Below are 23,091 nucleotides of genomic sequence, written 5' to 3' on the forward strand. Positions count from 1 at the left end.
GTCCCGCTGCCACTGATTCCCCACCGTAGCGTGATCTGGCCTCGTTGTTATTCCAGCAGCAGAACAGCTCCCTCCGCTTCTCTGCTCGCTGGCGTCGTATGCTCTCCCACGTATAAAGTAGTGATGGAGCTTTACTTAAACATTTCTTCAGCAAATCTACAACACAGAGGCTTCTTCACATTCACACTTTGTGACATAACAGCGGTCCTCTCCAAAGCAAGTGTTCCTCAAACAGTCCTTTGGAATTCAATTCAAAATACAAATCTGTGTATATAAAAGCCATTGTGACTTGTTTCTAAGCTTTGATTCTTTTGGGGAAAGAAAATAAAAAGAGAAGGAAAATAAAAGGGAAAAAGAGCCTGCATTTTAAAGCCTCATTAGTGTGGTTCCCATGTAATTCACCCCCGCCTCATCGAGCAATTAAATGTCACTCCTTTCTCCTTCCCTGGAACTTACACAAAACTTGATTTTTATTCTAGAAGACTCTTTAACCCTCCGCTGCATAGCGTTGCCCTGAGGCAACAAACCACATGTTCATGCCTTACACTGGCCCTTCAAAAAACAAAACAAAACAACCTTTTTTTTTTCTTCAAATAATGCTACCGGGCACATCTCTTTCCAATAAAATGATGAGTTGAAGGTGGTGTGACTTTCTGCAAGCTGCACTACGAGCGACATCTCCATACTATGGAAGCCCGTTTCCGCCACTAAAAAAAATAAAAAAAAGCTAGTATCCATAACTCGAAATTTCGAGTTACTTTTCTCAAAATTTCGAGTTAGCTCTGCCAATCAAAAATATACGTGAATGAGGTCGCTTTCTTGTTACCCGGAAGCATATGGCGCAGGACCGCGCACTCAAAAACGGATCCCAACAAATTAAAGTATGTTTGCTGATAGTAACACCATGTGATTCAGCTAATAACACAGGGATTTCATCATTTGTGAAGCCAGGCTGAAAACACTCAGCAATCTGTGCATTCACGACTGGATGTAATACCGGTAGCTTAGCTGTAGCATTTGTAGCTGAGGGCTTCAGCTTCCGGGTAACATGGAAATGACGTCATTCACGTAGATTACTGATTGGCAGCGCTAACTCGAAATTTCAAGTTGCTTTTCTCAAAATTTTGAGTTAATATGTCGAAATTTCGAGATAATAACTCGAAATTTCGAGAAAATAACTCGAAATTTTGAGTTATGGATCCTTTTTTTTTTTTTTTGTGGCGGAAACGGGCTTCCATACCATTAGGAGGCAAGATAAAGATCACAATTTTACATGTTTATAGTGAAATAAATGTATATAAAAATACTTGTATGTGCATGAATATGTTAAGAAGCATATTTGAATGTTTGTTCTACTTTTTAAAATTTATTTATACAGCAAAACTGTTAATTTTCATTCGTTGCCTCAAGGCAACACTGTGCAGTTAGCCTATTTTTTTTCAGGCAATATAATGCATCTGCATATGTGTGTAGAGATGTGTTTGGGTGTATTTATATAATCATAGTCAATGTTTTTTACTTTACAATCTACTCATAATTACAGGACATGAATGTAAAAACCTTTTATGGAAGGAAACTGCACTTTCTGTCCTCAGAAAGTGAGGGCAGTGAGCTTTCAGGGAGTGACAGTGAAGTAGTGGATCCCTGAATCAGGTTTGAGGGACACTTAGGAGCTCAGGGGTCAGTTGGTAAAGTAACTGTGTCTGTGGTCGTGTATTACTTATTGTTGTTGGGGCACAAATTTGTTTACACACTCACATTGTGCGGTCTCGCAAATTGTAACACAGCAAAATCTCCAGTGTTAAATTAACACTAGAGAGTGTCTATATGGGTCCACTCCTCTGAGTGTTAAATACAACACTGTTGAGTGTTAAATGAACACTTTTGACAGTGTTATATGTTTAAAAGTAACCTAGTCACTTTTGAAGATTAACAATGACTGACACTGAGCAGTGCTGAAAATAACTCAAAATGTTAGAAATATTCCAGTTGTGATGGGAAGGGCCAGGATAAGTCTCCAGGAAATGAATGTAAGTTAATGTAATGTCCCCAAAAGGGATGGAAACACAACATGTGTGTGTGTGTTTGCGCACGATCATGGGGTTAGGGTCAAATGTTTGATGTATTTTGTCAAATTGTGTCAAATGTTATGATTGATATATTATTAGGGGCCCTAAAGCTCCCCCAAAATAAGGAGAAATGTTTTTTTCCCAAAAAATTAAAAAGTCATGGAGTAGTAGGTTAAAAACAGTGAAAAACAAACAAACAAACAAACAAACACAAAAACAACAACAAACAAATCACATTTTAAGAGATTAGAGGAAACTTTATAGTGAAAACTCAAACTTCTTAAAAGAAACCGTCACCCAAATTTAAGCCCTGGGGCCAAATCTAAAACCAGTTTTAATATATAAATATATAAATCTTATACACTAAACTGCAAAGAAGAAAACACAGTACTTTATTATCAGAAGACAATGCCTTGATTGTACATTCACAGCTGAAGTCAGTACAAAAACATTTGCGTGGGTGGGTGCCAGTCCCTTTGAAAAACATCACTGACAGCAAAGTGGTCCACTTTCTTTAAAAGTGTGTCCACTAACACATGATGTGAAGATATAGCTACAAGAAATTAAAAAATGACAGACGAATCAGATTATGGAAAATCTTAAAATAATAATAACTTTTTGTAAAAATGCCATTTGGCTCCTGGCCTAAAGAAATATTTGCTCACAGTGACGCTGCTTATACCAAGCACGCCAATTCCCCTAAACCAGTCGGTCCTTCACACCAATTGGTTCTTTGGAAATTTAAGCACATGGTTATCAGCGCTCAGTCGTGCATTCTGCAAACCGTCCTGGCTGTAAAACCTCAGAGATGACTCAACGTGGACTCATGAAGATTTCCCAACAGATTGTTTTCAGAATCACTGGATCGTATGACGTTTATAAGATCACTGAAGTGAGTAACGGAAAACTACAGACTGAGTTTATGGATGGTTAAAAACTCGTCATCATTACTACATCCTAGAGTGTTCCTCCTCCACAGCTGCGTCACGCCACCAAAGACTAAAAGGCAATTATTAATTCTTGTCTTATGAAGAGTCTTACAGGACGCCCACGAAATTGGTTGCATAAAAATTTTGCTTAATAGTTTTGTGAGAAGCTGATGTCACACATGAATACTTTGGTTATGTCATATTTCTTTCACAGTGGGGGTGGAAAAAGAAGAAGAAAACTCCAGAAACAAATAGTCTCTTAATCAGTTATTCAATGTGAGAAACACGTATACAGAAAATATATAACAACTTCACACAGGTGCACAAATCCAGCGTTCAAAACAAGTTGAAAAAACAAACTGCAGCAATCCAGTGATGTTGTCAAATGTGACAGTGAACAGCTACCTCAGTACATTCATCCTCAGAGACACATTTGGTCCGTCTTTCAGGCAGAGAGCAGAGAAAAAACACTCTTGATTACAGTCTGTGTGGAAATGTGAAACACGTAACTGAGTAACAGCATGGTTTCTGCAGAACATTCACCCAAACACTCAACCTGCTTTGTGATGGTTATTTTGCTTTTTAAATAATGACCGTATCAAAAACTAATTAAAGCATGTTTATCTACCCTGACATGAATGAGACCAATCAGCTGACTTCCCCATAGAGACGGGCAGTGTTTAAAGGTACCCTTTAAAAAGAACAACCTTTGACATTGTTGGCTGTGGGCATGCTTGAGGAATACAGCCATTACTTTAGTGGAATGGATGGTACAAACAAAGTATTGATGGATTTGGGATCCTTGATGCTTTGGCTACGTAGACTTGATGCACAGACCATAAAAAAATCAAAAACTGAGCAGCAGCAGTAGCAAGGACATGTTTTTAAATTCTTATTTTGCTAAATGACAATAACGGATTTTAATCACACTGTGTTTAGAGGACTTCAGTGGCCATCAGGACAGAGCGAATGCTCATGTTGTCTGCTCTGAGGCTGGAGAACAGGGATTCCTAGCAGTAATTCAGATGTGTTGAGAAGTACAGACCCCCAGTAGGCAGATCTCCTTCAGCTGATAGTGCTCTGCCTTTGAACATTCCAGCAGGTGCCACTACTTTCCTGCCTAATCCAGGTCCATGATGTGCTCGGCAACAATGTCCATGGCTGCCGAGGCCTTGATGGAGCTCCCTGCTGAGCCAGAGTCCACAAACATCTGTGGTATGTCGCTCCCAAAGTAGATTTTGCTGTTGGCTGCGATGGCCTTGTATTTCATCAGCTGCAGGTACTCTGGTGTTAGCTTGAGCTGTGAGAGGGAGCGACAGGATTCCAGTGAAGGAAGGTAATTTTGCAGCCCACATTTGTCAACCACAATATGTGTTTGTGTCTTTACCTTATTGGCCTCAGCCGCTCGCTGAGACGTGTAGAACTCTGCATCAGCCTTGGCTTTCTGCCGGGCCAAGAAAGCACCGTCTATGAACCACAAACACAAACTCATATGAATCATTAGCGGCATGGCAGTTTAACAAAAACTCTACCGTAGGCGTCAGAGAGCGGGAAGCTGGAGGATTTTCTGCAAATATGTATTTGACCCAACCGCTAACTCCCAAATGCAGCAGCCAAAACAAATGCCCTTGGAAAAGAGCAAACATGTGGCAGTACTTACTGCTGAGTTTTACACTTTCCATTATCAGATTTATAAAACTGTACCTGTACCGTACTCACAATGCAGTTCACTTGATGGATACATTCATTTTAGAGATCAAAGAAATAGGATCCCTTTAAAATTTAAACAGAATACTTTAAAAATGAGCCCAGTAAATTAAATCAAGTCATTCTTATGAAATCATTCTGTTTTAATAAAAGTGCATTTGTATGAAACACTGACGTCAGACATTCACTGGCCACTTTGTTAGGTACACCTGTTCAACTAGACATTTAAACTAATGAGCAGTCAGCAGAAAATCTGTGTATTTGCATGTAATCGAGTCGACCTGCGGTTCAAAGCGAGGATCAGAATGATGATATAAGTGACTGCATGTGCTCTGAGTATTTGAGAAACTGCTGGGATTTTCCCCACACAAGCATCTCTTGTGTTTACAGAAAATGGTTTGAAAATATCCAGTAAGCCTCAGTTATCTGGGTGAAAATGCCATCAAGAGAATAGCAAGACTGATTTGAGTTGATATGAAGGCAACAGTATATCAAATAACAACTTATACCCAATATCCAGGGTATGCAGAGGAGTATTTCAAAACACAGAGCGTGTCCAGCCAAGATATCTGCATCTGGGCTACAGAAACAGAAGACCACACTGGGTGTCACTCCTATCAGCTAAGAACAGAAAGCTGAGGCTAGACGATTAGAAAAATGTTGCCTGGTCTGATGAGGCTCCATTTCTGCCACCGCATTTGAATAGCAGGGTCAGAATTTGGCAATAACACAGTAAAAGCATGTCTCCCTCCTACATTGTATCAATGGTTCTGACTCATGCTGGTGATGAATGAATCGTTTCTCCTCGCTGAATGCAAAGCACCACAATCGCTCCTCTTTCTTCTTCCTTCACTGCTGGATACAAACCTTCAATCTCAGAGATTCTTTTTTCCGTTTCCTTCTCCATGACTTTCTGTCCAAACTTGATTTCTGCAACTTGAGCCACTTTCTCAGCCTCTACAAAAAACAAAACAAAACCCCAAAACATCCAAGCATGTTAGCACGTTGAGTGCAACTAACTCCGAACAAAGCGCTCTCAACACGACAGTCTCGCTTCAGTTTCTCACCTATCACCGCTTTAATCCTCTCCGTCTCTGCCTCCTTCTCCACAACCTTCTGTGTCTGCTGGGAGATCAGCAGCTTGGTCTTCTCGCTCTCCCTGCGAACATGTTAAAGAGCAGTTAATAAAAAAACAAAACAAAACAAAAATGCTTTAACTGAGAGCTACATGTGACTTCTGTGTGCAAGCTTGACTTTGGGAGCTGCTTGCTGCCGGATGTCTGTGGTTTGTTTCAATATTAACTTCCACAGAAATCAACATCATTACCAAAGAAGCTCCAAGGTTTGTGGAAGGGCATGACACAGCACTCAGACACTGGCAAAGGAGCTCAACCCTGCGTCTGCCCCCACAACTTTCCAAACCTTTATCTCAAATCTGTTATTCTGGCATCCAAACCACGTCTTGCAGCAAAATTCCTGCACACTAATTCTCTGTTTTACCTTCAGCCTCAGAGGAGCCACTAGTGTCCACTCAGGAGACTAATGACTAATGCCTTTCCCACAGACTGGACTGCCTTTTGTAACACTATGATCTCAAGTTTCAAATTCACGATGTTTTTATTACTGTCCAGAACAAAAACCAAAACGAAGTCTGTCGTGGAAACAAAACTGAAAGAAACACGTGAATCGAAGATCTAATTACCCTCCACAAACAGCAGTTATAGAGGAAAACAGGATAAAAAGCCTGACTTCCTGTGCTGCTGTCTAAACAAAGTACCAGAAATACAGATGCTACTGCCTCCCACAGGTCAGAAAGGTACTTTAGTGACCGAATCTAACAAAGTGAAAGTAGCGATACTGGAGACTTATTTAAAAAGGAATCAGTTTATTACAAGAGACTAGATTCTTATCAAGCTGTCGAAGTACACAGCTCACTGTTGTGGCTAGTGTGAACATTTCTTCATAATTTTACGCATGCACACATGCACTCATGCATGCATGCATACACTCTTTGCTTAAATAGATGTGAGTTACTGCAGAGCCCTTGGCTAGAGCCGTTTCCCTTCTGGGTCCAGTTTTTCCATGACTGCATCAACGAGTTGAAAAAAACGTTGGTTTTAATCCGTGCAGCTTTTTAACTCTTCCACACACATCACTGCTTAACCAAGAACCTCCACTTTTTAGAAGGTCAGAAAAATAAAACTCACTTTTTTAGGCTCCCACCCAAAAAGTTTTATCAATCGAACTCCTCAGCAGCACAAGCTTGTTTTGGCTGCTCCCTTATTCAGAAGCGCCACGGCAGGTAGAGCCCCATGTTTGAGTTGGAAGACTTGGATGCTTCACAGCTCTACGGTGTATCAACACATTTGCCTTTCATAAGAAACATCACTGAATAGAGAATCAGATCAGAGGTGTTGTGTCAGAAAGAGCATCTGGTGTGTAAAATTAATTTAAAAAAATAAAATAAATTAATGAGACGAATCAAAAATATGTTGCGTTTCCGTTGTAGTGACCACATGTGAATAAGAGAGGAGCTCCCAATAAAACTCAGAGCTTCAGCACTGCTTTCCCTCCACTCACAGGTTGATATGAATGCTGTACCTACATCGGGGCAAAAATAGCTGATTTACTGCTTATTCTACCCCCGTTCTCTCACTTATGGCCAACGTAGAAACCACAGTTTCTATTTTGTCAGTATGCACAACATGGGCGTCTGAGTGCCGTAAACTTTGTAAGAATCTGAAGGAAAGCAGCAAACAAGTCCACGAGCACACCGATGATTTTTTTTGTGACCACTCAGCCTGTCCATGTGACACCAAACACACACGCGTCCTTCACACAGACTCCAAGTGGACAACAGCTCACCTGTGCCGTCTGTAGGAGCGTACACCACCAGCATGAGGTCAAGAGTTCAGTTGTGTGTTTTTTCTTTTAGTTGTGCTGGTGGCAGTGGGTCACAGTTACACAGTTTTCCATGTAGTAATGAAAGAATATAGAAATCTGTTTGAATGTCGTGCTATGGAATGTTTAACAAATGTAGTGAGTAAGTGATGGTGATCACATATGCAGGTCTACACATGATGTTCTGCTCTGATGGATTTAGGGTCATTATTAATGTTGTGATGATTTAAAGTAGTTTGTTTTAAGGTCAGAGTGAATGTGGGTGCTCACTTCACTGCTGTGGATCTTCTGCTACATGTTCACACACAACAGATCTCTGTGAATTATTCACTTTTCTACAGTTGCGTTGAATGTTTGCCATCGCCTCACATAAAGAGCTTAAAGGATCTTCATTTAAGCATGCTTTCCCAGTAAGACAAGTCAGAGTTACACATAGTATTGTGTAATAGAGTAAATGCACCCACGGGTAACAAAGACCAGATGACTAAGTACCATCTAAATTCTGTCCGTTATGTAACAACATATGGGCGTCCATGGAAGACTTAAGTGTATTAAATTATTTAATTTCAAGTTATTTTTTTATATTCTTCTCATTCAGTCCTTATAAACATCCCCAAAGGAGAAGTCTAGAAGAATCATATTATTTTTTCCTCCCCATTTCATATTCCTTGTGGAATAATTAGAAGAAAAACAAATCAAAAAACAAAACTCACATAAGCTCGTAGTTCCGGCGAATGCTCTCTGGGATGTTGGGCTTTGTGACACGGACCGCCTGTGGATAAACGGGACAGAAAAAACATTCAGATGGAATGCAACGACCAACAAGACCATAAAAAGAGCTTTTTACCACCAGAGAAGCTCCTGCTGGAGAGGAGCCCAGGCCCAGTGAAGTCCTGTTTAAGAACTCTCAACCGAAACTGTTATTTCAGCAGTTCCTGTTGATTTAGAGTAACCATGTGTGGAGGAGTAAAGCCCAGTGAAGACCTTAACACTCTGGACTGACACATGGCTACACTGATGAGTGCAGTGAGGAGGTGAATTAACAGTGGGGAAGAAGAAAAAAAAATCATCAGGCTCCCTTGTAACTTTAAAGAAACACTGTTTTGTGATTTGATCCAAACTATGGGAGAGAGCCTTTGTAAATCAATTTTATGGACTGAAGACTGGGTTTAATTAGGCTAAAATTATCACGTGTAAATGATTACAAATGTGTAATGTTCCTCTCTGTCGCCTCATTTGAGCTTTCCCTTTATTAGAACAAGAAAACATTTGGCACTTTCCAAAAGAATGATTCAGAGTCAGACCCCCTGCCATCCAGATATTCAGTCAGCATTCAAGATCAGAAAAGGTCGACAGAGGATGAATAATAACGCCCCTCAGGGAACTTCACCTAAACTGAAAGTGAAAGCATCCAAGCTAAAAAGACAACACAAAGCCTCTAGTGTCTTTTTTATATAATATGTGTACTCTAAAAACATTAAAATCAGGTCTGGGGTTGGACCAATCCGAACGTCTCGGAATAACTAAATTCAATCCTTTATAATAAATATCTACAGGTCAGAATTTGATTCACAAATGTGAACCATGTATTGCATTTTGTTTGACTCAGACAGCTCAGTTGTATAATAAACTAGTGTTTCATTTCCCAGACGAACTGTAATTTCTGTTGCATCAGTAACCTAGGAATAACTCTCGTTGGTGCTCTTGGCAACCGTTAGAGGACACAGACACCACTCTAACATGTGTCCAGCAACAAAAACAAGGAGAAAGCTAAAGCAGCACAAAGGCTGGAAGTGAGATTGAACATCTGGCACTGACTGTTTTTCGGAGGAGTTCTAGCTGCACCAGCATGATTACACTTTGCTTCTTCTACAGAGTAAGCAAACAAAATGAAGATCTTAGGAAGGTTAAGCAACAGCAATTTTAAAACGGCTGACAGATCTACAGTCAGGCCTTCTTTATAATGTAAATAAACTCTTTTAACCAAGTTATCTTATCAACACAGTCTTACTCAGTCACAAAGGTATGCTAATTAACAAGGCATGCAGAGACTAAAGCCACAGCTTCCACTTTAATGAAGACATAATAACATACAGTCCTGGTCAAATGTTTAAGACCACTTGAATGGCAACAACAACAAAAAAAATATTTTGCATGTTTGGATCTTAACAAGGTTCCAAGCAGAGCTTCAACATACAAGGTGAAATGGGAGTGGGACCAAACATTTTTTGGAGCATGCAATTTATTAAAAACAAAGCTTAAACTGAAACAGGCTGTTTTACAGCTGATCAAAAGTTCAGGACCACATGCTTTAAAAGGTCAAATCTGTGCAAAAATGTGGATTCATTGTCATTTTCTGTCAGATAGTCACACTGTCATGACTGTCTCATGGCTGTCCGTCAAGACACTGGATCCTCAGCCCAAATTAAGGCTGTTACCGGTGCCGACTGCAGCCCCATAACCATCAGACGGCATCTGAGACTGAAGGGCGTCAAAGACAAAAAATGTCTTCAAAGGCCTCGCCTCCTTGAACGCCACAAAACTAACTGTTTGGACTTTGGAGGAGAGCACCAAACATGGGTCAGTAAAGTTGGAAGAACATTTTCTTCTCTGCTTTTTCCTTCAGTGGAACAATGAAGCTTGAGGAGGTGCAGGGGTATCAAACATGTCCAGATGTCACAGAGAGCATCCCTCATGACTGAGGGCCCTCGTCTTTGTGTTAACGCCTGTGTTTTTCACTAGGACAACGCTACAGTACACAATGACTGCAGGACAAGGGACTTCTTCCAGGATAATAACATCACTCTTTTGGACCATTCTGCTTGTTCCCTTGATCTAAATCCAATTGAGAGCCTTTAGAGATGAATGGCAAGTGAAGTTTACAAAAATGGACAACAGTTCCAGACAGTAGATGCCCTTCATGCTGCCGCCTTCGTCTTCATCTACCACTTGGTGAAATGGTCCCACTCACCTCATGGAAACACTTGCATTAAGCATACCGCAACTGATTTTTGAAGTGAAAACAAAAACGGTGGAGCTGCTCATTACTGAGTTCATGTTTGGAACTTTTGAGGGGCTTACAGGGTTTTTTGGAGGTGTGATCCTAAACTTTTGATCAGCTGTAAAACAGCCTGTTTCAGTTTAAGTGTTTTTTTTTTCTCAATATATTGCATGCTCAAAAAATGTTTTGTCACACTCCCATTTCTTCTTGTTGCATGTTGAAGCTCTACTTGGAAACGTGTTAAGATCCAACCATGCAAAATATGACTTTTTAACATTTTTCAAGTGGCCTTAAACTGGATCGGGACTGTATGATGAGACATTATGATAAGAAATCACAATGTGGATCACAATGTTAGCATAATATAAGTTGACTGATCCAGAGCAGGTAATGTTTCCATGTACATGATGTACATGGAACAGAGTCTGAGAGAGGACAGAGGAATATGCAAACCTGTAGAGCTGTGTTTTACTATACTGTAGTATGAGTATATGTTGGAGCAGTAAGAACTGCACATTACTACAAATGACCATGCACTTAATTAGTAATGTAGAAAAACTTTTTAGACCTGATTTCTAAGTCTGGTCTAGACTTTAAGGCTCAGTAGGGTTTATTGGTATTCAAAGGGTGTACCCGATCATGCATTCCCCATTATCTCTCATTGAGTCTTGGGTTTTGTCGAGTCAGCTAATGCAAAGAAAGCCCTGCTGTGTGGTACACCCTGTGCTGTCAGCAAACTGGAACTGACAAAGCTTTGACCTCATATTTACAATCACACTGAACTTCATTCTGGCCTGGGGTCTGTCTGATCCTCTGCCTTTACCTGAATGATAAGTCCAGGCGCCATGTTTGTTAGATCCTCTTGTAGCGTCAACTTCAGATTTTCATCAATTTGGTCTGTGGCAGAAAAGTGTGCAAAAAAGGCAGGTAAAGATGAAAAGCTCTGAAATACTTCTGGCTCTCCAACTGTTAACAATGGCGCCCTGAAGCCCCCGCGCCCCTCACCAAACAGGCCGATGTAGACCTCCTGCAGAGAGTGAACGCTGCAGAACTGGTTGAGTTCGTGGTGAACTTTGTTGAATATCAAGGCTTTGTCATAGTCTGCAGTGAAGTTCCTCACTATGTCATACACTGTAGAGATAGAAGTTTTAAAAATTACATTTTTATATATGGAGTTACAGCTGTCCCGATGATATTAGGATAAACACACTGTGTGGTGAAACGCTGAAATTACCCGCCGATGGAATGAGGTAGTTCACCACTTCTATGCGATCAAAGTAAATCATCACGCCTCCACTGAAAACAGAGACAAAAAAGCAGCATATCATTCAAAAGCTTTTACCCAAACACCAGTGTGAACTGACAGGGGCTATTTTTTTGGTTGTTCAGACACACGTTGGTGAACCTCTGATCCCTGCAGCGTTGGAGGTTGTGTGTGGGAGTCTCTATTGTGTCATGATAAATGCTGAGTTTAATAAGGCTCGAAACCACATCTGATACTGCTTAATCCAAAAACAGCAAACTAACCTTGTTCCACATGGTACGTTCTTCACTTCATCTGTCTGCAGCGTCGTCTACGAGATAAAGATCACATATTCGACATGTTGTTTTTCAACACTTCAAACTCCTTTTATTGGTTCCAACATGCTAATAAAAACACTCAACCAGTAGGACTCAGAGGAAACACAGCAACAGGACATCACATTGTAATTATATACCAGTGCAGCACCACAGAGAGCCTGACCAACATCTCAGTCTGGAATCATTTTGTTTCTCCTCGTAAGCCTAATTAATGTGGTCTTAATTCTAAATACGTGGAGATCATTCCCTGCTAATATCAGAACTCAAGAGCACTCCGTATACACATGATGAGATGTGGTCCTGCAGTCTTTGTCTTAACATTACAGAAGATTCAAGATTCAAAGTGTTTATTGTCATGTGTCACAAGAGAAAGGGCATTTCTCTGTGCAATGAAATTCTTTCTTTGCTGTCCACCCACAGATGCCAATTAATATATACAATTTGCCTCAACACGGGAAACCTCACCCGGCCCAGACACGGAAAGGATTGACAGATTGATAGCTCTTTCTCTACAATAGAAATAGAAAATATAGATACAAATAGTACAAATAAATAAATGAAGACAGAAATGGAGACAAAATATGGAGGATGGAGGATGACTTGGATGGAAGGATGGGATTATTTAACAAGAGTAATGGACATTTTTTGGTTGTAACACCAAATAACCCCAACTAACAGTCTTTTTGGAAATCATTGTGATGCCACAGTGAATTTGACCTCTAACCTTTTGGACGTAAAAGGGCATCACTTCATCAGTCATAGTCAAAATGTCCTTTGTGAGGTCACTGAGCCCTCAGTGACCTGTGACCACCAAATTGTAATCAGCTCCACCTTCAGTTCAACTCGATGCTTGTGCCAAACATTCCATTAATCCCTAAGATATCATGTTCACAAGGAGGAATGATGAATTACGCCTCCATTCACAGCTGTCATACGCACTCGCCAAAAATGGAAAGAATACACTGCTCAGTGTTTCTCAGAAATATTTATTCTATATCTTTCAGGACGTAGACCGCTATCTCTGCATCATATTTCTGTCTATGCACAGTCATGCAGAAAATAAAGCGCACCCTCTTTCAGTCCCAAAGCTTCATATATAAGGACACAATAAAACATTGATCTGGTCCTGTTCATGCATGTGACATCATTGGGGTCATTGTCCTGCTGCATGACACAATTTTGGCCGAGCTTAAGCTGTCAGACAGATTTGACCCTATGATACTAGGATAGCAAGGTGCCCAGGTCCTCAGCCCCCCACCACCGTGCTAATATGAGGTGTTTTTCTGATATGCTGTGTTTGGTTTTCACCACCTGTGGCACTCTGCATTACATCTCCACTTAAGTCTCATCTGTCCAAAGGACATTTTTCCAAAAGTCTTGCGGTTTGTCCAGTTTCTTGGAACAATATGATTATTACTGAGCTACAAACAGAACGATAACATGCATGCAAAGGCTACCAAAACCATAACTCCCTTGCTAGAAGCAATAATGTTTCACAAATACAGTGGTTTACCTCAAAGCAATTGGGCTGTATGGAAAACAAATAATATCCATGCCCCTAGCTACTAAAGCCAAAACAAAGACAGAACTCAACCTGATAAGTTGCTTCAGCTTTAACAAGAAACTCTTGATTACCATCAGCTGCATTCAAACCACTAATTGCATAAAACTGCATTTTCATTTTTCCCCAACGACTGCAGGTAGTAGCTTGTAGCTAAATCTGATACAAAGCATCTTTGCTTTGTTTATGATTAGCGTATTTTGCAGCCAGTCCCTGAAAAGAAAGAAGAGATCAACAATCAAGAATGAACAGTGTATGAAAACATTCTGTAGAGACGAGTGTCTGGATCTGAAAAGAGAAGCTTCTCTCCTACAGGGCTACAAGAAGGGTGGACACTGACACCAGAGACCGAGCTCCAGTTACCTGAAGCGTCTGGTTGTAGCTGCTGCTAAAGGTGGCCCAACTTGCTGTTAAGGTCATGGAAGTGATTAATGTTTAACAAAATTTGGCTTCACCGTGCTAATCTTTACTCAGACTGCTTTTGTTTTAAACGCAATACAGTTTGAAGATATAACAACTTAGTGTGAAGCTAAACAAAGAGCTTTTCATGTGTCTAATATATTTTCCCATCTTACGTTGCAAGTACACTGTAATCTTCTGGGAGCGGGCCATATAATGGCTTAACCATGCCCACTTATATTTTACAGTAGAGGAGACACTCCTCTGCACACACCTTTTGAAAGTTATGTTTAAACAGTGATTGAGAAAGAAAGAAATCATTTACACTTGGCTTATATGGTCACATAAGACTTTGGTGGTATTTTTTCATAAGTTTGCATGGGGAGAACAATCCTCCTCACATGGATATTCATTCAAAGAAAAGAACAATTGAACAACAGAACATCCAGCATTCACATCATCACTCCATAATACAGCCCACCCCATGGAAAGCACAGCATATTTATGACGCAAGGTAAGGAAATATTGTTTGTTTTACTGCAAAATCACCGTGAAATTGTTTACTTTTGTGTTACCAATAACAGTATGACATTAATAATATTTATACTCTTTTTATTTATTTTGTATCCCACAGACAAAATGTGACATAAAGCGAGCAATGTTCAGATTATTAACCTGAGAGTTCCAATAAAAGGACCGGCATGACTCACCTGCACAGACTTGTATGTGGTGATGAAAGGAAGCATAAGATGGAAACCAGGACCGCTCGTGGTGGTCAGGAGAGCCCCTCCCCTGTGTGACACACAGTTAGAATCAGTAAAATCATTAAAACAGAAAACTTCCAACCTCAAATTAGAAACATCAACCTAGAAATTTTCCAGGCTTCAGAGGACTCATTTGTGTAAAGAGCTCCAATTAAACAGGAAAAATATGCAATGAACCAATTATTTACTGCATGTCCATGCAAGTGATGACATCAAAATATCCTGAAGCTAAGATGGCTTATAATAGCTAACAGCTGGTAATTACAGTGTTCACCGTGGGACAGACAAGATGCTAAAAGCAAAGTGATCTGAAGCAGGTGCTTGATTCTGGAAAGTTGTGCAACAGAGGAGTGTAACGCTAATCTCCCACATAACAAGTAAAACAGCTCACCTGTAGTAAACTCCAGTGTGCCCCTCATCAATCTTGTGCACAGAGGCCAACAGCGCTGCTCCACCAAGAGCAGCAATTATTGAGAATACGGCACCCCACTGTGCCATCCTGGCAAGAAGACAGGAGAGACAGCATGTGAAAATAATGAGCAGATGGAGCTTCTCTTCTGGTGTTTTCACACCGACGGTCCTAATTACAATCAAATGCTCACACAATCATCCAGCTACATGTCGCAGAACAACTGTCTATCCTGCCAGCGGGCCACAAAGTGCAGCAGTAACACACTGGAGCTTCCTTCTACCTCACTGGTTTATCTCCTCTCAGCTCAGGCTTAGCCAGACATCAGCTGTGACCTTGTCACACTTAAAGAGGATTGAGCACCGTTGGCCTAGAGACAGCTCAACGCATTGCCACTTAAGAAAACACGTGCAAATGGTCAGAACGCGAGCCAACACAAACTCAAACGCGCCATGGAAGTAGCAACAAAAAATTTTTCCAAGCAAAAAGTTGAATTTGACATTTAAGCTGACAAGCAGCTGACTTCAATAACTTCAAAAGTCCTAACACATCGGAAAAAAACCAAACAACAGCATCCTGGTCTGTTCATAGATTTTTAGTCGATTTGTAGTTTTAATGTGCAACATCTGTCGCCAAATGAATGAAGACATGTTCTTGGCTGGCTGGTGTTTAGTCCATTTTTGTTTGTTTGGTTTTTTAAACTGGAGTATACTGAGCTCGTTTGTCACTGAGTGACAGTGATTCAGAAATTGTTCTCCAGGCTTCCCGAAGGAGATTCAAACTCCTTCTTTCGATGTTTCTGCCTTTTGTTCAGTTTCCTGTTATGTTGATCCCACACTGCTTCAATAAAATTTGGATTCATCACTCCTTAAGGCCTGTTATCACATATTTTCAGTCCAGTCCTTGCGTAATTTGGCAAATCTCTGTCTTTTCTCCCCGTTTCCCTTCCTTCAGAATGGCTTTGACAGCTACCCTCTCACTGAGATCATTTCTGATGCGACCTCAGCAAAGAACTGGTGGGATCAACAAAAGGGCCCCAAGTCCTGTTTCAGGTCTTTGGAGTTTTTCCTATTTCCGAGGAACATAACTTTCATATTCTGCTCATCTGCATTAGATAGTTTTTCAGGCCTGCTACTTAATCTACTTAATATTTTGTCCTCTGTTTCAGCCAATAGTTCTTTGTGCCTGTAAAACTGTTATCTTTGTCATTTCTCATAGATGTAACTAAACAAATGAGAACTTATGATGACTTGTTGTGACACGCTGCCAGTAACAAAGTGACAAAAGGCAAGAGTTCAATATAGTCTCTGCTCAGTTGTCTGTTAGGTGCAGAAACAACACTGGTTCATCCCTTGAGTTTTCTGCTCAATTGATTCAAGAGTTAAACGGATTAACCAAAAAAGAACAAAAAAAGAGAGAGAGAGTTTTCTGTTCAGCTCCACCCCCGAGTCTTCAGATCCAGTTTGGAAACATGGTGATAGCTAGTAATGTCAGCTTCACAACAAGACGACACCAACTAGCGAGTGACATAATTAGTTCATTAGCTCTACAGTCTCTGGTTTTAAACTGTGTTACAAATTAATCTCCCCTCCAGTGGTTGTGGTTTTCCAAGTATGACAAGTTGTTTCTGTCTCTACACGCTCAAGCTGTTTCTACAGGATCTTATTTGTGCTGGAACCATTACAGCATGAGAAACAACTGCACTCATTTTACTGATGTCAAAAAATCGATGTCTACAGGTTACAGCATGTGGAGGAAAGAAGGCTGGATTCAAACTTACTGATGTGCTGCACACCACTTCTTTCTCAACAGGGCAGTGTTCAGGTGTGTTAATACTAATTAGATATTTAGATATATTAATATAGGATAGATTTCTATATCCACTTGTGGTCAGATGTTTCCATAAAATCATTATGAGCATGAATGTCATTGTAATTTTGTGTTTTTAATTATTTTATTTGAACTGTTCTTTTTCTGGGGTGGAAGATTGCACAGTACACATCTTAAGAGAAAAAAAAAGAAAAAAAAAGTGTGGTGCACACGTTATTTTTATTTTGGACTTTCTCTAATCCACGAGGCTCACATGTATATACAGGCACAAATTTACACATACAGGCCTGCTTGTATTTGATTTAATGTCTTAAGTAGCACCAACAAGCTTTGATATTTGACCACTTTTCTTGGCAGAATTGGCAGAGTTCACTAAATTGTTAGGCTTCCCGGCACAGACTCGGCTTTTAAACACAGTTTAAAGTTTCCATACTTGAGGTCGAGGCTTTGAGAAAACTATTCCAGAGCATTAGTGCTAGCCTGTTTTATCCGTTCTAAAACAAGTTTTAATGTGTGTTTGGGATCACTGCTCTGTTTCAACACACAGTTGTGTACAACTATTAAACATCTAGCTGCTAATTTGAGTTGGAAAATTTGGAGTTAGCCCCCTTTCTTCATTACTCCATCCACTTTGTGCAGTGTTCCAGTAACAGGGCAGCAAAACAGCCCAAGAACATGATGTCACCACCATTCTTGGCAGCTGGTTCAGAAGTTTTTAAATCCTTGCCTTGACCACTTCAAACATATATTTTGTCACTGTGCTCAAATAACTAAATCTTGTCCTTATCTGACCCTAAAACTTTTCTCCAGAAGGCATTTGGCTTGCCCATGTGGACAGCTGCAGATTTCAGTGAAGCTTACAGGCGTTGATTTGGGAGCATCACTTCTTTCTTGGTCGACATCCTCTCAGTACATGGTGATGTAAAACTGGCTTCACTGGTATTCCTGCAGTTTCTGGATCATGGCAGGCTTGAGTCTTAGTAGTTCCTGAACACCCCATTATGAATTTACTCTCATCTGTGGGGTAACAATTTGCCAAGGTCTGGAAGAAGACTCCAAGTGGTGAAACGTGTGAATAACTCCACCTACGTACAGACCATCCCAAATTGTGAAATTCTCCTCCTTAGATCTGCACCGTGCTCCTGGAACTGTCTCATTGTGCTGAGTACCGGCGAATACAGTCAGTGCTGTCAAATAAATCTTTTGGCAAAGATAACATACCAGTCATGAGGACTAAATTAAAAGTCCTTGGCCTTGTCGAGTTAAAACAAATTGTAGAACTTTTGGCGCCATTTATGGAAATATCTAAGTGAGCGTATGATGTATTTGAGCCTGCATGTACACTCTTGACCTTGTGTGGATCAACGAAAATCCCAAATAAATTTAAATTTGTGGACCCAACCCTTGTTTTCATACGATCATTAAAGCTGACTGTACAACCATTTCACACTAACAGCTCACTGAAAACTCCAAATTGCATCCAACACATTTATGCCCATGCTGAGTGTGTCTAAACTTGTGACCACAACTGCAAACTTCCTGTTGACTAACTTGACCTGATGGAGCTAGATATGGAGCCATTTCAGCTTTGCTTAGTAAAGATTTGCAGAGATGTAATCTGGTAACCCTGCTAACTCAAATGGCTTTTATAAATACAATACTTAAAAACATATGGAGAGATATAATCCAATTTTGATTTCTCTACTGATCTACAACCTTTTGCTTTTTAATATACAATAGTGTTGGATATATTTATTAACGCTGCAAACTTTAAAAACAATGAAACTGGGTTTGCTTCCAGTATTAAACGTTTAAAACAAGTTGTGTGCACTGCTTCCTCAAATAAACGAACACACCACCATTGCAGCATTTCAAAGTTCAAGTTAACGTTGGATTAAATTTAAAACACACTTAGGCGAAACATGTGCGCCGAATAAAAGGAAAGACCCTAAACATCTGACTGTAGCATGAAAATTATTAAAATGGGACAGCCACGTACGACATACAACTAAACCAAATGAAAAAATCCAAATATTTGAATGGGATTCAGATTCATGGGCTTCGTGGCTTAGCAACAGCGGGATATAAGTTGTTACATTATTGCTGCCCCACAGAAAGGAGCCTCTTTCAGTGGCAGACCTTATCAAGATGTCTCAACCTTCACTTGAGTGTCCGTTTTAAAAGCTTAACACGAGGCCAAACACTAAATCATGTTTAGCTAACACTGCTAAGTAAAACAACCTTAGCCAGTCTCTTTTCTTCTAACATGCTAGTGGCATGTGAAACGGCGATGGTACATAGTTTAAATATGCAGGAAGGCACATTTCGGTAGCTCAACAACATCTTACCTGTAGTTTCTGCTAAGATGACAGCAACACAAATAAGAAACACCTCCGGTACTTTCTTTTTCGTTTTCCTTTTGACTGTGCGGCATCTTTTGCTTTTTTTACTTGCGCCCTCTGGCGGACAGCCAGCAAACCGCATGTCCCTCACTGAGCCAGAGCTATCTACGGGGTCAAGTTGAAGATGCAGTTTTGTTTTGTTAGTGTTGTAGGGCAGATGATTTACTGTGTGCACCACAGTTTTAACCTCCTAAGACCAGAACTCTTCCACGGCATGCATTTTTAATTTCTCTTTGATATTTGGGCATATTGGGGTATGTAAAAACAAAGAATTACCAGATTTATTTATTTTTTTTTTTTTTACCTTATTTTTGTTTTTAAGAAAAATAAGAGCCACATATGAGGATATTCACTTAAAATTTTGATAGAACAGTAGCAGTATAATGTCCTTGTAAAAGGATATCAGGCCCTTGTAGAGCAAAATTGAGTACTTTGGTCTAAATAACCCAAAATGTGGTGTCCACATATGTGGACGCCAGGTCCTAGGAGATTAATATGGTGGGGGTTATTATCACGCTGATTAGGTGACACCTCTGACACTGCCACAACAGGAAAGACAGCCACAGACTATGGTTAAATCCCAAAGGCTCTTTTTCACAGTGGTTTGCTGTGGAGTTATTACATGTTTGCACAGAACAAAGCAAATTTGTTATAACTGTATATATTTATAGGAGAAGCTAGGATCACCTGTGAATACCTAAAATAATGTTTTTTTCAGTACTCTCATATAGGGTGACACATTTCGGTCTTATGAACTACTTAAACATCACAGTTCTATCACTAAACATCCATGTGGTGCTTTTAAATACTAAATACCTAGAGCTAAAGCACAGTTACCCACCAACTTATCAATGTGAAAGTGAATAAAGCATTTTAAATGAAATACTAGTATTCTCATAATAGGTGCAAGTGAAGAAGAAATGGGTTCTTTCACCAAGGAGCTTCTATCCCCAAGCCATCCGGGCCCTAAACACACCCACACCCACCCTCTCACATCATCTCTAATTGACTGAGACAGGACTCTCTTCCAGACACTCTAAACCAGGCACAATGTACATTTCAAATTCCTTTAATTTTAAATATGTTTATATTGTATATCCTGTAAAATAGTCAGATGTCTATTCTTATTAATGTACAGAATTCACCTGCTTGCTGCTACTATTGCACATTCACCCAATATATATACTATATATATATAATGTTCTTCCCCTACCCCCCAATTTTTGCACATGTCGAGGAGCGTGTCAGGTTACATTTCACTGTGTGTTATACTTGTATAACTATGCATGTGACAAATAAAGAACCTTGAACCATGAACCAATAAATTCTCTTTACTTAATGGCCCATATATAGTCTGGGTCAGATTATAGCTTATATGAAATATGCAGACTTTGTATAGAGTATTTGGTTGAGCAGTTTAAAAAAAACAAGCCCAAAATAAAATAAAAAACTTTTCAAACATGTAACATACAAGGAAAGATCAATTATAAAGCAGAATGAGGACAGCAATAAGTGCAACTTCAGCTTTTTGTCTTATTATATTTGTCAAAGACGACATGTGTGCGTGTGTCATTCTTTCTGTCTGTAAACAATAAATCTCAGGGAGAGACTGAACAGGTTGATCCGGAGGGTCAGCTGTCTTCTAGGATGCCTCTGGACCCAGTGGAGGTGGTGAGTGACAGGAGAATGGTGGCTAAGCTGTCTTCCCTGTTGGACAACATCTCCCACCCCATGCAGGAGACTCTGACAGCACTGAGCAGCTCCTTCAGTGGCAGGTTGTGGCACCCACGGTGTGGGACGGAGAGATTCCACAGGTCTTTCCTTCCTACTGCTGTCAGACTCAACAACAAGGACTTCACAGCTGACCAAACACACACATCTACACATGTGCAATAACACTAAGTGCAATCCTCTTTTTCTGACATCATAACATAATATAACATATTCTATTGTACATAGTATCTTATTTTTATTATCTTATCCTATTCCAGTGTTTTTCTTAATTTTTGCTACTGTAACTTTGCACTGTCCACTTTCTGCTGTGAAACAACACATTTCCCAAGTGTGGGACTAATAAAGGTTATCTTATATCATCTTATAAAACCTTGTACAGGTGTAGAGGTGGGTCCTGTTAACAATCCATTCAAATTTGCCTTACATCCAATGAGGTCTTCAATGTCAACTTAATGATTTATTGGTCAAAAATAAACACAAAAACATAATTTAGAAACTGTGAAGGTTACAAGTGTGCTCTGTATTATCCACATATAGAAAGTACAGTATAAAAGTTTTAAATATCATGTCACATTTGACCTTTGACCTCTCATTCAAGATCAGTAGATTGATCTGAGGCTCAAAGTGATAGTCATGCTATATAGGACCATTTAAAAATATGCATACAGGCATATTGCTAGAGTTTGGTGTGTTGAAGGCAAATGCAGACACAGGAAGGCAGGTGAAAATGAACAAAGGGCCTTTTGATGTGAAAACTAGCCACAGGAAAATACAAATTCAATGGGAAAATAAGAACGAAACCAATGTTGAGCAAGAAAACATGATGAAACCAAACAACTCACTCTGCCAAAGGACGGGGGAGACTGAGACAGGAGGGCGATTATGGGGAAGTGGAGACACATGGGAAACACAGCAGGATCAAATCATCAATAACGAGATGGGAAAGTTAGGCCCAACAGAACACACAGTAGACAAGAGAGGATCATAAAACAGGAAACATTATTAATACTAAGATTGCGACTAGGATATGCAGACTTGACACAGGGACAGATGCACACAGAGACAAAACACAGACCAGACAGACAAGGAGGCCTGACCGAGGGAAACAAAGAGATCACAAAATTAAATATTCCAGACCCAGGAAGGGCCAGAAGATAAACTGAGACTACAAAGGATATGCTAAGAACGCTAACGTACATATTCATTTGTAAAGAGAGACAAACAAGAGTGTAGGATTCTCACAAAAACTTAAGACATCACAAAAACCCCAAATCCACAAAGAAATAAGCACAAAGCCTTATTCCCAATACAGGGAATGATACATGGGGATTCTAAATATCACACTACTTTGAACCTCTGACCTCTTCTTCAAGGTCAAATATGTATTATTATGACCTTAGATTATGATTAAAATTCTGGTGGCTTTGTTTCTATTGGGAACACTGATAAAATGATGCTGGTTTATGGAGATTCTGAATATCACATTATAGTTTGCATTAAAATATTATGTCGCATTTGACCTCTGACCCTTTTTGATGTTACACAGCTGCGTTTCTTTCAAGTTGACAACAAAATGGGTGTTTTTTTTTGTTTGTTTTTTACTGCACTATAGATTTCTATGAATAGATGCAAAACATAATAATTCCATTCAAAGTGAATACTGGCTTTGGTGCTTCTTGTTTCACGTGCGCTGCATTTCACAGCTGATGTTTAAAAGCACCAAACATTAACATATACAGCTTTTAAAAGTACGCAACTCATCTTCACTTACTCCACAGCAAGTTTTATGCTTTGTAAAGCCATC

The 23,091-nt window shown here is 39.9% G+C and overlaps 1 protein-coding gene across 2 annotated transcripts; it reads right to left on the minus strand.

Moving 5' to 3' along the window:
- Positions 1 to 2,438: 2,438 nt before the first annotated feature.
- On the minus strand, positions 2,439 to 19,634 carry erlin2 (ER lipid raft associated 2). 2 transcript variants are annotated; one of them, XM_085293474.1, is made up of 12 exons: positions 19,500 to 19,634; positions 15,304 to 15,411; positions 14,859 to 14,940; positions 12,135 to 12,181; positions 11,842 to 11,903; positions 11,613 to 11,738; positions 11,431 to 11,504; positions 8,320 to 8,378; positions 5,773 to 5,864; positions 5,573 to 5,662; positions 4,386 to 4,465; positions 2,439 to 4,298 (listed from the first exon to the last, which is right to left on the minus strand). In XM_085293474.1, exons 1-12 carry the CDS (start codon positions 19,583 to 19,585, stop codon positions 4,119 to 4,121), a joined length of 1,086 nt encoding a protein of 361 aa, XP_085149600.1. In that variant the 5' UTR covers positions 19,586 to 19,634; the 3' UTR covers positions 2,439 to 4,118. The 2 variants fall into 2 exon arrangements, with proteins under 2 accessions (XP_085149600.1, XP_085149601.1); XM_085293475.1 differs by lacking the exon at positions 19,500 to 19,634 and adding an exon at positions 15,515 to 15,559.
- Positions 19,635 to 23,091: the final 3,457 nt, after the last annotated feature.

The sequence above is a fragment of the Mchenga conophoros genome, linkage group LG12, assembly GCF_057382185.1.
Source record: "Mchenga conophoros isolate Kocher_MC1m ecotype Shallow Benthic linkage group LG12, M_conophoros_male_GT1.1, whole genome shotgun sequence".
Taxonomy (NCBI): domain Eukaryota; kingdom Metazoa; phylum Chordata; class Actinopteri; order Cichliformes; family Cichlidae; genus Mchenga; species Mchenga conophoros.